We start from the raw sequence: 14680 nt of genomic DNA, 5'->3' as shown, positions 1-14680 counted from the left end.
AGGAAAACACACACACACACACACACACACACACACCTGCAAGAAAAAGCCTGTGTTTAGTGTATCGGATTCGAGTGATACATTGGCTTTAAAAGCAGCCGTTGGAGTGTGAAAAGGTGAACACGGGAACACGAAGAACTCATGTTTAACAACAAAGTTTGGTTCAGCCACAAAATAAGCCACACGTTATATTATGATGGACCGACAAAGCCCAAACAGCCCTGTAACCTCTCGGGGAAAAGCGATTAAAATGACTAGATTTTAACAAATCCTTTTAATTGTACCTCAAGTAAAATATGCTGCACCGTGTTTGTATTATCGAATAGGGCACCGAGTGGCTGGACCAACAGGAAGACACCCTGTCACATGGCACACCGTGTGCCATGTGCTTAGAAATCCTCTGAGCTGGGGCTGACATGGATCCTCTCTGCACTGCTGGGACTCGTCAATACCATGGATTATGCCACCGTATTCGGATCACAGAGGCGGAGGGCAAACGGCTGACGAAGCTCTGCTCGGAGTAGAGTAATGTCATCAGAGAAACCCACCGCGGTCTGACTGACTGGAGATTTCTGCTACTGCAGGCAGCTCTGTTTGTCCTACGGGTTTCTCTGCCCTGTCCAGACACCTAGCGAACAGGGGCCTGGCCTGGCATCACAGAGCCGGCAGACCACGATGGGAGCCGCGGCACCGATCTCCGATAGCCCTCCCACGGTCACCGCACAGGGAAAACAGATCAGGTTCCAGGCTGCTCACTCAGCACCTCTCAGACTGGGGCGCTGGTTCTTTGTGCACTTCAATGTATGATGTCACTGTTTATACCGCCAGTTATGCAGCTTTTTCCTGTGATATTCCTTTGATGGACGAGTGTTGATTTATGCTACCCATCTTAATTTGAATTTTTTTTTTATTGGCTCGGCTTCACCTTTGTTTGGTTACTTTCGCCATGTGTGAAGAACACACTCCATCACAAATGTAGAAAAATATTTGAAAAGGATTTTCTGTTCCAGGATCATAACGGCAGTGATGGATTACTATAATTTGTCAAAGGTTAAGTGCCATTATAAACTTTGAAAGAAAGAATACATGCTGCAATTTGGGCAAGAGAGAAATCGGGAACTAAATGAATCCTTACAAATGTGCGTTACATATGAGCATACTTTGCAATAACGCTTCCAAACAACTTTGACACATAGTTAGACCTGTAGAGAGATGCTTGACGACATGATCCCTTTTGAAAACACACCAGCCGCTCCCTGAGCACAGACTGCGATCGATGCGTACGTTCACGCGGTAACATTTCTCTGTTCTGGCTAGTCATGGCGTCAAAATGTGTGCCTGATATTCCACAGCGGCAGGAAGTCCCCTGGGAACGGCGAACCGGAAGTCACGGCACACCGGGACAATGCGATATTGTGGGGTGGACTCTGGCCAACCAGAGGGGGGCTTGTGGAGCGCCACAGGATTGCACTGGCTACGTGTCTGACGCATGTTTCTGTCTGCGGAAGGTTGCCCCAGTAGATGGCCTCCGGACAATAGAAACACGTTCATCTGATCCTCTCCGCCACAGCAACATAATGGAGCATTGTGGAGGGAAAGGGAAAACAATAACAGATCAACTCCTAAAACGTCACACCGACGGCTACACCGGTTAGAAGACGACTACAACAGAGCAGGAAAAACCTTCTTTTTTTTTACAGCCTGTCTCCGAGATTACTTCAGATGTGAGGAACGTCTGCTGCCCTCCGGCCCCCGGAACGTCACCTTAATTTATATACCCGGGATGTGGATCTTTCCCATCCGAGGGATTCTCTTACTAATCCCCAATTATATACAATCCCAGTAGACCGAGACCCCCTCCCCCTCCCCTCCCCTCGGTCCGGTCACCCACCTCCCCCCTCGCTCTCCGGGGCCAAACGTCTCCGCTTCGCTCCCACCAGAGGGGCTGCAGCCAGGACGCTGGCTGGCTGAGCGAGGAGAAGGTTAGACTCCCTCTCGGCTTTCTGCTCCCCATAAATCACTCCGGCCTCGACTCGGGCCTTTCAGCACACAGACGCCCCGCTCCTCTTCCTCCTCCTCCTCTAAAGTCCAGCGAGGAGAACCACGAGGGGCTGACAACAAGGGGAATAGCAGCCAAGCAGCCCCTGAGATAAGATGGGAGAGTTAGGGTAATGGATGGAGGCGTGGGCCTTTATAGTGTGTATCGTATATCGCCACTACGTGAGAGGATAGCTAGGGTGTTCCATGCCAAGGGCGATTTTTACATTTGTGTTTTTATGGACTGGGGGATATGGGGTGTCCCCATGTGGCTCTTCTACAACTAAAGATCTACATCCATAAACAGACGTTGTTATCGTGGCAATCCCAAGAAATCAAAGAAAAAAGCCACAAGAAAAGCAGAGGTGTTTGGGACTCGCACCGACAAACTGGCGGGTGGTGGGTGGCGGTGCCCCGGCCTGCCGACTCCACACATGGAGTTAGGAGCGGCGCCTCCGTCGTAAAGCGGACCTCAGGCTAAAGGGCCTGCGTGGAGCTGACGTTAAAGGCCATTTAAACTCTGGACACTGTCTGATCTGCCAGGGTGATGAATGGCTTACCTGGGCCGGGCCTCGAGTGAAACACTAAACTGCCCTCAGCAACAAATGAGCTCTGACGGTTCCTTTTTATTTGATACTATTTCATTCGGTAGTGTCCCATCTGCAGCACCGTCCCCCTGAATTACAGCATTATAATAGACTGTTAGCAATGTAGAACCATCAGTCTATGGGTTTTGCAGGGAGTTTCAAAACGCCTTTAAGTATTTAAGGGAAACGTTCATAGTTGGTGCAACAGCAAACGAGTAGCGCAATAGAAAAAAAAACACATTGTCGCTTTTCTTCTTGTTTTTTTCTTACTTTTGGCTTGGGTTTCAAAGTTCAACCGAGCGTACAGAGATACCTGCGTCGTCGTCCGGCAGTGAACCGTGGGAGAGGAGTCATCGGCGAGCCCCAGAGAAGGGCTCGATCCCCGCGGCCTCCAGCTCATCCCCGTCTCGGGGAGAGAGCAGCGCAGGGAGAGGTCAGCCCCCCGCTCCGCAAACAGGAAGCCCCATCACACCGGGATCATGTTTCTGCACAAGCCAGTGAAAGAGAGGCCAGCCAGGCGGACAGGAGTCTGCCCCGCACCCCCCTGCCGCCCCCCAGAGCCCACCGCTGACTAGACGCTGTGCGTGCACACACTGTATGCGCGGTCGTGCATGTGCACACACACAGCCTTAGACTGTGTGCTTTGGACCCTTCACCAAGTCTCTGGGCCATAGACCAAGTCTCTATCTCTGGAACCTAGACCAAGTCTCTGGACTCTAGACCAAGTCTCTGTCTCTTGACCCTAGACCAAGTCTCTGGACTCTAGACCAAGTCTCTGTCTCTTGACCCTAGACCAAGTCTCTGGACTCTAGACCAAGTCTCTGTTTCTGGACTCTAGACCAAGTCTCTGTCTCTTGAACCTAGACCAAGTCTCTATCTCTTGACCCTAGACTAAGTCTCTGTCTCTGGAACCTAGACCAAGTCTCTAGACTCTAGACCGAGTCTCTGGACTCTAGACCAAGTCTCTGTCTCTGGACTCCAGGCCAAGTCTCTGTCTCTCGACTCCAGGCCAAGTCTCTGTCTCTCGACTCTAGGCCAAGTCTCTGTCTCTGGACTCTAGGCCAAGTCTCTGTCTCTGGACTCTAGACCCAGTCTCTGGACCCTAGACCCAGTCTCTGGAATCTAAACCCTAGTCCAAGTCTCTGGACCCTAGACCCTAGACCCAGTCTCTGGACCCTAGACCCAGTCTCTGGAACCTAAACCCTAGTCCAAGTCTCTGGACCCTTTACCCTAGTCCAAGTCTCTGGATCCTAGACCCAGCCCCTCAACCCTAGACCCTGTCTTTGGACCCTGGACCAAGTCTCTGTCTCTGGACCCAAGACCAAGTTTCTGGACTCTAGACCCAGTCTCTGGACCCTAGACCCAGTCTCTGCACCCTAGACTAAGTCTCTGGAACCTGGACGTCAGAAATGAGTCACTGTCGAAGCATACACCAATTCTTGTACTTCTAGACCAGTCGAGGGAAGCTAAAGAAATAAGCTCCCTCCCCTGGTCTATAACAAGGGAGGGAGGGCAGGTAGTAGACAAACGACAAACAACCCAGAACCCATTATTTAAGCTGGTCCTCAGATCTCTCTGTTAGCTTCTCTCCGACACCGCTGACAAGATGGATGGAGGCGATGCTGCGAGAGCTTGGTAATTAAAACCAGTTGCTCTCTCCGTGCGCTGGTTTATAATAGCCAGATATAAATATTTATCCCTGGCGGTGGGGATGGAAATGGCTCGGGAGTCACGCGGCGTGCTCATCAAACACCCTGAATCCTCCGCCGGCCCCTTTCCCCGCACCCCCGCTAATTCCCCCCCCCCCGCCCCTGAGGATTGTTGCTCCAGACCGGGCTGGGCCATGGATCAAATGCGCACGACCCTCGTGTTGCATTTATTGTCTTCAAGTCTTCACTCTTCTCCTAATAAACGGGTGGCGGCTTGGGGTGGTTCTGGTGGGCTTTAGTACACCCTTTGTGTTTCCCTTCTCCGCCCCCCCGCGGGTCAAAGAGGAGCGGGCTTTACCAGATCCCAGAGGCGGAGGGGAGCGGATCTAATTGCTTTCGCATGCCGTGTTATTGGTTGATTTAAATAACCGCAGACACCGAGGGCACCAGGGGCCCGCCCCCTGTAACCCCTGCCGTGGCCCGGGCCACGACTTCACTGGCTGGGGCCCGGCTTATTGACAGACCCCCTTATTGACCGGCTGGTTAGGGGGTCGGCGTCCGTCGGAGTTCGGCCCCTGACGCTGTCAGAGCCTCAGGCCAAAACAAATGATTGCAGATTTTTTTGCCGCCCAAATGCCGTTTGCAACGCCTCGTCAATAGAATGGAATTTTCTGGCTCTTTTTTGGGGGGGGGGGCTTCTAAGTCCCGCTCCAGTCGCTGCCGAGACGACTGGTCTGACGGGAGCTCAGATCCGAGCATTTTCGTCATTGGTCTTTGAATCTGAGGAGCTGTCGTTGTTTTGATGATACGGCTTTTAAGGAATGATACAACGTTTGAAGGAGAGGCAACCCTCAGGGGCCACTCGAGGGGGGGGCTCTGACTTGAGGGCCGAGTTCGAGGGCCCCACTCAAGAGCCTCGTTCAAGCGCCTTCAGCTCGAGGGCCCCACTCAAGGGCCCCACTCAAGCGCCCCCGCGCAAGGGTCCCCGCTCAAGGGCCCCACTCAAGGGTCCCCGCTCAAGGGCCCCACTCAAGGGTCCCCGCTCAAGGGCCCCACTCAAGGGTCCCCGCTCAAGGGCCCCACTCAAGGGTCCCCGCTCAAGGGCATCGTTCAAGGGCACCACCCGCTGGAGGGCACCAGTCAAGGGCCTATGAGACCAGTGGGATCTGAGAAGAGTGGATGCTCTGCTTGTCTCAGATCCTGCTGATCTCAGGGGCCCTCGAGCAGGGCTTTTGAGCAACACCATACAACACCAGACGCATTTACGTCTTCCTTGCTCCGGCAGTGAAAGCTCACACTCAACATAACCACAGATGCCTGGGCTGCTGCCTCGGGCCACCGTAGGCATTGAAGTGTGAAATATCACTGCTTTGAAGCCACCAATGGTGGGAAGCATTGGTCATACGATAGGTGATACGGTCGATGGCACGCGTCTTACCCGTCAGCTCTCTCTTCAGCTTCCTGGCGTCCTTCGTGATATCTTCAAACTTGACCTGGGCGGCCTGGAAGAAGTCCTGTGGCTCGGGCAGAGGGAACACACTCTTGTCCGTCCCTGCATGCTGGAGGTGGTGGAGACACCCAGGGGAACCAAAGGTTACACAGGTTTCATTTCCGCTAATTTTCAGGTTCCATATTCCATATTCTACCCCAGTCTAACTGAACTGTTCCTCGCTCTGTGGAGTGAAACCGATGGGCATACCTCATCGAAATTGCGCAGGTAGTATGACACCACGTAGTCCACCAGACTGATGCGATTGTCCTGCAGCAGGAAACAAAACAAACAAGGTGCATTATGGTCCATAGTTCTACCAGAAGGTAGACCCCGTTAAATCGTTAACGTTTCGTGGGTCAGCCGTTACAAAGGAGAATTATGAAACGGGGGGGTCACCCTGCTCTTGACGTCTTTGAGCTTGGGGAGGATCTCCAGTCCGAAGCCATCTGCTTGGCCCCGGGTTCGGTTCCCGCCGTTCATGTAGTTCCCGAAGGCCAGCACCAGGCCAATCACCTCCCGCACACTGCTGCCCTCCAGGAGCACCTGTTACACACACAAAACACTTGCTTTCCACAAACACACCACAGTGTGTTCTCTGGTTGAACTCATTGCTGGCTAGACCATTCCCTGGGTGGTCGCCGTGGCTTAGTCCCCGGGGCTGCCTGGTTGCCAGGGCGGTCTCACCTTTGACACAGTGGAGACGATCTCCACCTTGCGATGGATGGATGCGATGCTGTCCAGGAAGGACGACTGGAAGATGATGCAGTGGGCCCGGCCCGTGAAGTCCGGAATCTGGGAAAGCTCATAGAGGAACCTGAGAGAGAGAGAGAGAGAGAGAGAGAGAGAGAGAGAGAGAGAGAGAGAGAGAGAGAGAGAGAGAGAGAGAGAGAGAGAGAGAGAGAGAGAGAGAGAGAGAGAGAGAGAGAGGAAAGGAGGTGGAGAAAGAGTACAGCAAGATCGAAAAAAGAAAGAAAAACAGCAGGGGATGAGGAGGAGAGCGAGGAGGGGAAGAGAGGTGGAAGAGAATAGGGTGTGATGTGTTATGACAGAATTAAACAAAATGTCCCACAGGAAGAGCTATTTCAGGGGACTTTTTTGGCAGGCCGCGCACCCTCTCTCCCCCCCGCCCCCCCCTACAGGGCCAATTTCCATGTTACCGTCCACAGCCCCTCCAGAGTCCTACTGCGGAGCTGCTCGGCTGGGTTTGAAAGGTCCGGTCTGGGGGAGCGAGGTGGGCCGGGGGGGTGGTGGGTCCGGGTGGGAGGGGGTCACAGCGAGGGGAGAGGCAGCGATCCGGCGCGCGCAGTGATTGATCAAAGGCGTCTCAGATCTGATGCGGGGCGACTCGTGTAAACAGCGGCCGCGTCGCCGGGTGGGGGTGGGGGGGGGGGGCAACATCCTGTGTGATCGGAACCCGCGGACGAGAGGGGGACAGAGAGACGCTGAGTGGGAGCGACTCAGGAGGACGGCGGTAGTGACAGCTCCGGTCAAACATGGAAGCAGAGGACCTGGGGAACAGTGGCGGGGCCAGCGGAGCGGCACCGCCGGGGCCCCGGGGCCTCGTTAACTGGGCCAGACTCCTTAACCCTGACAGGAAGGGGGGGGGGGGGGGTGTGTGTGACTTGAGAGTCACACACACACAAACACACACACACACACACACACACACAGAGCTTGCATGTGGTGTGATGTCATGTGTGGTGCATGTGAATTTTACTTTAGGAATATAAGCAGAGGCGTTGAGCACTGAAAGGCCAGGGGGAATGTTTATCCGCTCCAGCGCTACATCTGATTATTATTTATATTTCTGCTAAGTGACGATGAAGGATGAGATCAGCGCTCCCATGTTTTACATTTACCTTGGTAATTAATTGGTTGGAGTTCAACACTCGAATCCATCAACATGTTGCGAGGGCCACATTAAAAGCGTGAAACAAAAAGAGTTTGTCTCGCTGAGACACAATAAACCGACACATGGAAACCCCGATGCGGTTTCCTTGTGAGTGCCGAGAAACATGTGAATGTGACTGTGGCTAATCTACAATAAAAGTTATGGACAATGTTCCAACACATGGGTGACAGATGAGTTTTCTCCCCCGAGGATATGTCACCTTTATCAACCAAAACAACAAACAATTACACATTTTTTAATAACATATACCATGATCACTTTAGGTCAGAATTTGAAGGAATTATGAATAATTAAATACGAGTAATATAGATAAAGTAAATATGACTGAAAGGCACCCTTCAAATATAGATGTAAAATCTTGGACAGTTTAGATATCAATACGATTTGATTTGACAGCATTGTGCCATAAGTATTGTATTATTTTCATCATTAATTTCCAAATTATTTCTGCTACTAAATTGTTTTTATACTTTATACATCAAGTTCAGTATTAAGTTAAATCCATATTTATTAAGTGATATTATATGTAGATGAATTCAAACCGTACCAAATTAAATAAAACATAATTGTAATAAATACGGGGAATACAGGGAACACCTTTTTATCTGCAAAAATAAATACATTTCTAAAAAAGCATACTTACTGCTCCGGTTTGTCCAACAGTTTGACCTCATCTTCTTTGGAAGTCTCATAATGCTTCTTTATTCTCTCCAGCTCATCGCTGGTGGCTCTCTATAACAATAATACAAACAAGATAAAAATGTAATATTAAATATTATGTAAAAGGTACATTGCGCAAATAGACAGAAAGGCATTAACAGCAAGTATCGAAAAATGCAACTGAAGGGTGAATGGCAATAGTACAAAAAAAATCTCAAAATAATTGATTTTTTTTTTTCCTCCAGCAGTCAAGAGTGCTTTACTGGGCTCCCCTTGCATACTCACATTTTCATATAACGCTTCAATGGTCTCCAAATCCACAACAGAGTTGTCCACAGTCAGAACAGCTAAAACAGTAAATACATTTATTAGAGCCATGCCGTCTTATAAAACAGAATAAATCAAAACATGTTCTTTCTAAGTTGCTGCCAAGGTTTTCACAATTAAAGCGCTACCATGGATACTTATGATAATCATGCCGTCTTAAATTATAACAGGTGATAACTTCTCATTCTCCAAACGGATGTTGCATGCGGAGGGGGGCAATCATAAAAACATAAAAACGATGGAAATATTATCAAATGTTTGTGAGGCATTATCGCACGCTTTCTTGTCAATTATAACGCCTACCTCATTGAAAGCCAATGGAAAAGTGATAAATGATTAATAAAAAATCATTAAAAAAACAAGGGGTCACAAGGTCAACAAAACAATAACCTTAACCCTGACGGACAGGAGGGCCTTCAAACCACGTCTTAAACATGCAGCCTCGTAAACCAATAGCCCTGGACCAGGACCAGGACAGCCAATGGGCATGCTCGCTCGTACATGTCATCAGAGCAGGCAACAGGATCAAGTGAGTACGAGGGAGACGTAAAAAAAATATTAATAAACAAAGATGGGGTAAGGAGAGAGAGCTGGAAGGAACGGTCACATCCTAGAATACCCAAAGCCAATGGAGATTATTTTTATTTTTTTTTTACAGGTATTATGCTTTTTATTATAGAGTGATTTAGACAGGAAGGTATGGGAGAGAGAGGGGATGAACGACCGGCAAGAATCGAACCCGGGGCGCCGCGGTAAGGTCCAAGCTCTAATGGTACGCGCTGTACCCCGGGGGGCCCAATGCAGGATTCTATGGAGAATGCTGTACGTAAGAGTGTTGTATACATACCAGTCCGCTGGTGCTCCTACACTGTGTACAACACTCTTATGTACAGCATTGGCGACGGTACAAATCCCTGGGGAGAACGAGCCATGTGGGCCAGAGCTGTGCTCCTACATCTTATTAGAGTGGATTATACACTCCATCAGCCGTGCATCCGCCAATCACACACACACACAGATGGGGGCCGGGGGTGATGGGGCTGTCTAGCGTGAACAAGCAGGGCAGCCCTGGAGGTGGGTTATGTGGCTTGGCTTGGGGGGGGGGGATATCTCTTCACACCCTCAGATCAAAGCCTGCCAACCTCACACCACGCTCACTCAATGACTTGGATGTATGTGGTGAGAGAGAGAGAGAGAGAGAGAGAGAGAGAGAGAGAGAGAGAGAGGAGAGAGAGAGAGAGAGAGAGAGAGAGAGAGAGAGAGAGAGAGAGAGAGAGAGAAGCAAGATCGAAAAAAGAAAGAGGCATGTGTGTCTCGCATATGTACGCATATCTGTGCACGCCTGCGTCTGTACGTGTGTGGGTGCGTGCATGAATGTGTTGTGTACCAGTGTGTTTGTATGCGTGCGTGTGCACGTGTGTGTGTGTTTGTGCGCGAGCGCCTGGGTGTGTGCGTGCGCGTGTCTGGGTGCATGTGTGCTGTGAAGCGAGGCGTCAGGGAGGGCAGCCCTTCGCCCTTGAACCACGGTGGCCTTTGGGGGTCCCCAGGACCTCGGGTTTAGGGGCCAGTTGACCCTCCCTCTCTGTAAAAGCCCTGGCAGCTCCAGCCTCTCCACCTCCCTCCCTAGTAGCTCTAATAACATTACGTGTCCCATGTCCTTTTAATTTGGCCACAAAAGGGCAGGCAAGCAGGCGTGCCCAGGGACCCAGGGACCTGGAAGTGCTAATTAAGGTGCCGTCCTTCATTGTCAGATTCTAATTGTCCATTTCACCTACACCTCCCATTAAGGCTCGAGAGGTGCTCACATGCTGAGAACACCGCCACTTTTATAGGGCTTCTCCTACCGCCACCGCGCGCACACGCACACACACACACACACACACACACACACACACACACGACAAAAACAAACACAGACAAAATAACAAGTGAAACAAAGCAAAGAAAAAAAAGAGAAAAAAGGAGGAAAGAAAAAGGAAAAGGAAAGGAAAAAAAGGGGTCATCTGGTCTGTTCTGTTTTGGCTTGGGCTCGTGGTTAGGGCTTTTCTTTGTGTGTGTGTGTGTGTGCGCGTGTGTTTTATGTGGTTGCGCAGTGTCTGCTAACTGTGAAAGGTGGATTTATACGCGCTCACATCATTAACGGGGTGTCGCTCCCATTAGGCCTGTGGAAACCGTCACTGGCTACAATAAACAGATCGCCTGGCCGCATGCTCAGACTAGCAGGCGGCAGACGCTCACCGCCACAGTCCAACGACCCGGCCCCTGCGCTGCTGCCTGTGTCCCCAGCACCGCCATTATGTGTTTACCACACACAAAATTGCGCACACACACAAAAAATTGCACACACACACACACACACACACACACACACACACACACACACAAAAGTACACACACACACACACACACACACGCAAGTGCATACATACAAACACGCACACAAGCGCACGCATGCACACGCACGTCTGCACTTTCCACGGAAAAGCCGTGTGTAATCATTCCATGCGGTGGCTCCGTTGCGCGTCTGCCTCGGAGATTACGATGCGACTCTGATTTGATTTTAACCAGGGTAGGACAGACCTGAGAACGTCCTCGGGGGCCCTGATCCTAATCCAATGTTTCCGTATCAGAGGGACGAACGACCCCCCCTCCCCCCCCCCCCTGTCTGTGTTCCCTACGCAGCCGGCTTGATAATTCATAATAATCTAGCGTTGCTCAGATTAACAGAGCGCCTCCGAAACTCAAGCCTGCGTCCTGTCACGACCCCTCCACGTCACATGGTGAAAAGAAGGGGGAGCTCATATATTCAGTTTACTACCGCTCTACCTCAACGTTTCCTTGCTAGAAAGCAATGAAAGTGATGTCCAGCTCTGCTCATGTTGCCAGACAGTCCTGGACACCCGACCCTCCCCACCACCACCTTTGTCCCAGGACTGTTTGACAAAAGAAGCAGAGCTGGACATCTCTTTCAAAGAGATGGAGGGGAGAGGGATGGAAGGGCGGGGTGGAGATTGAGAGTGAGTGAGTGAGTGAGTGAGTGAGTGAGTGAGTGAGTGAGTGAGTGAGTGAGTGAGTGAGTGAGTGAGTGAGTGAGGGCTGAGATGTATCGAGGGAAAGAAAGTGAAGGAGGGATTGAGAGAGGGGATAGAGGGAGGGAGGAATGGGAGGGAGGGAGGGAGGGAGGGAGGCAAGGGAGGGGGAGCCACTTGTCCTAACCGTGTTGGATGTCCTTCATCTCCAGATGCAGGCTGGATATGAGGATGCCCACGGCCTGAGATCTCTTCCCATCCAGTAACTTGATGATCTGTGCGGGGGCAGGAATCAATTTATTATTCATAGGAGTCATTAGAAAGTACAACATGATTTAACTATCATAATGATTTACACAAGAGAATTACAACCTACATTAAGGTTGCAAACAAAAATAGCGATATTTCAACTAGCTCGTAGCTTAAAATAACCCGGGCGTATCAGTGATCAATGCTGATCGATGGTCATTTCCAGAATTGTATCAATAAAATCCTATCCAATACATTTGAATTAGATATGCTACAATAAAAAATGCTGGCCAGCCCAGTACCTCTTTTTGTTTACAAGAATCAACACTCCCAAAGGCCATCCCACTACTCGGCCAATCGAGCTAGGATCGTTCTGTCACACCTCTGCACAGTCAATTAGAGTGGACGGAACCCCAGTAATGGGAGGGGCTTCATTAAAAAAAAAAAACAACTTCAAAAGCATCAACAACAATGAGATAAAAGACACACACACATTGACAACCCATGCATACACTTCCCACCCCACACACACACACACTAGCACAATATCATGTCACAGCGAAAAAAGTACAAAGGCCTCCAAACATGGCGCCATAAAAAGACAGTCTCAGAGAAAAGAAAAAGAAAAAAAGGGGGAGCAGGGGGAGGGGGATTGTTTTTTATAACAAACTATAAATTCACAGCATTTTTATATGTGCCCTACACATGGCCGCAATTACTTATGACTGCATTCAGCCATAAAGCCAGAGAGCGTTGTTTGGCAAGCCGAAGGGCCGCTCTAAAACTTAATGCGTTGGGCTTCTTCATTAGGCTATCGCGGCGCGCAACGTTACTGGGGCCCGGGCCGCCGGGGCCCGGGGAGCGGGGCCCTTAGAAGTGGGTATTGCATTACCGGGCGTTAGCGGGGGCATGCTGCTCCGAGCTCCATTATACCCGGATCACCGGGGATCTCGCACTCTGCGGACCAGAGACGGCGAGCTGGCCCACCAAGGCTACCACTCCCCCCCACCACGTCCCCCTGTCCCCAGGCCGACACCTCTAGTTAACCACTGTGGAAGAGACCGCAGTAAAACAACCACGACAACAAAAAAAAAACAACATAGCCGCCCTGGGAACCCCCCCCCCCCCCCCCCACACTTGAGAACCCTCCAATTAGGCGCGGCGGCAGACTTAACGAGGAGGGACAGGGCGAACGGCGGACCGCTGGCCTCACAGTTCACACCGTGCAGCCGAGGCTGCTGGGAGTTCTGCTGCCGGGGTGATGCTGATGCTGCCATCAGGCATCGGGGCGTAAGGGACGACCAATAGATAACAGCAGCGCCCCCCTGTGGATCGGAAGGGGAACTCTCCAAACCCGCAACTTAATCTCTAACTCTCTGTGTGCCAATGCTCAGTTATTAATAAAACTGAATACATCTGACGCCAAGGGGCCAAATAACTCCCCAGGGTGGGATAACATTGAGGAGGAGAGGTGGGAGGAAGAGAGACACACAAGGGGAGAGGACAAGGCGAGCGAGAGAGAGATAGAGGGAGACAGTGGTTTGAGATGCAGCAGGTGGCTGATGTTAGTGCAGATTGGCTGAGGGCAACAGGTTCAGAGAACCGGGGATAATTACACAGAAGAGGCTGCATGGCCAACCTGCTCCCTGGTCCCTGTCTGTCTGACTGCCTGCCTGACTGCGTCGTACCAGAGTCGGAGCACAGTACCAGGACTTATCGGGGGGGAGGGGCTTCTCGTCAATAGGCGCCCTGTGATGCGTCCGCCCGCCTGCGCGGTCATCTCGGCCCCGCTGGTGTTAATCTTACACCCACACTCGCGCGTCATTTCCCGACACCTCAACTATGCTTTTAATAAACTCTGGGTGAGAGCTCATAACTCATCCCCCCCCCAAACAGCCTGATTTTTAAACTGCTTCAAGCCACTGTTTGTTTAAAGTACCAAACAGCAATGTGTAAACTGGACCGGGACGTGGGCGGTGGGAAATATGTGCCGCCTCTTCCTCATTGTGTTTTGAAAGCAAAACACCCACAAGCATGTACACACAGACACAAACACACTGATGTGTGGAGTGCTTCTGTGAGTGATTGTGCATCTGTTTGCATAGCTTAACGTTTCACCCCCTTATCAGCATCTTCTTCCTCCCTTTCATCCATCTCTCCATCCATCCCTCCCTACCTCTCTATCTATCTCCCCTCCTCATCCTGCCCGACCTGAATGCGCCGCCATGCGCGTAGTTCCAGCTCCGCAAACTACAGCCACCCCCCCCCCAACCCTTGCCGATCTTCTCTGGTTGCCTCCCCCACGGCCCGTGGAGTGAAGCCACATGCCTGCAATTATACCCCAGCTCAGGTCAGCCCTGGGTGGGAGGGTGGGAGGGGGAGAGAGAGAGAGAGTGCTGTCACCCAGCTTTGATATGGTAATCAGCGGAGAACTAAAAAGACACGCGAGTAAACAAGTGCTTTGATTTTCCCCGTTTCACACGTGATAAAGATTAACTGTAGAATGCGTGTAGGCATTGAGCGGTGTTGAGCGACGGCCGAGCCCGGAGGCTCCGAAACGATCTGGCAACACTTTCCCACGAGGCCGGGTCAGAAGCGATCAAGACTCTAGTGTCGCTGGGTATGAGAAACACGCTCACACACGCGCTGACACGCTCACACACACACACACACACACACACACACACGATTTATGTTCTTGTGACCCACTTCTCGAGGTCACGTCAAACACAAAATAC

At 51.1% G+C, this 14680-nt stretch overlaps 1 protein-coding gene across 2 annotated transcripts in view; it reads right to left on the bottom strand.

Moving 5' to 3' along the window:
• LOC307087411 (formin) overlaps positions 1-14680 on the bottom strand; it is a 38135-nt gene that overhangs the window by 11755 nt on the left and 11700 nt on the right. For both annotated transcript variants that reach the window (XM_079752989.1, XM_079752990.1), the window contains exons 6-12: positions 11881-11968; positions 8623-8684; positions 8321-8409; positions 6450-6579; positions 6162-6308; positions 5973-6032; positions 5712-5832 (exon numbers count right to left, since the gene is read on the bottom strand). In XM_079752989.1, the coding sequence (XP_079609115.1) occupies positions 5712-5832; positions 5973-6032; positions 6162-6308; positions 6450-6579; positions 8321-8409; positions 8623-8684; positions 11881-11968 (697 nt within the window). The remainder of the gene's footprint in view (positions 1-5711; positions 5833-5972; positions 6033-6161; positions 6309-6449; positions 6580-8320; positions 8410-8622; positions 8685-11880; positions 11969-14680) is intronic.

The sequence above is a fragment of the Pollachius pollachius genome (assembly GCF_949987615.1).
Source record: "Pollachius pollachius genome assembly, chromosome: 15".
Lineage (NCBI taxonomy): Eukaryota > Metazoa > Chordata > Actinopteri > Gadiformes > Gadidae > Pollachius > Pollachius pollachius.
This window is presented reverse-complemented; position numbering and strand designations above follow the sequence as displayed.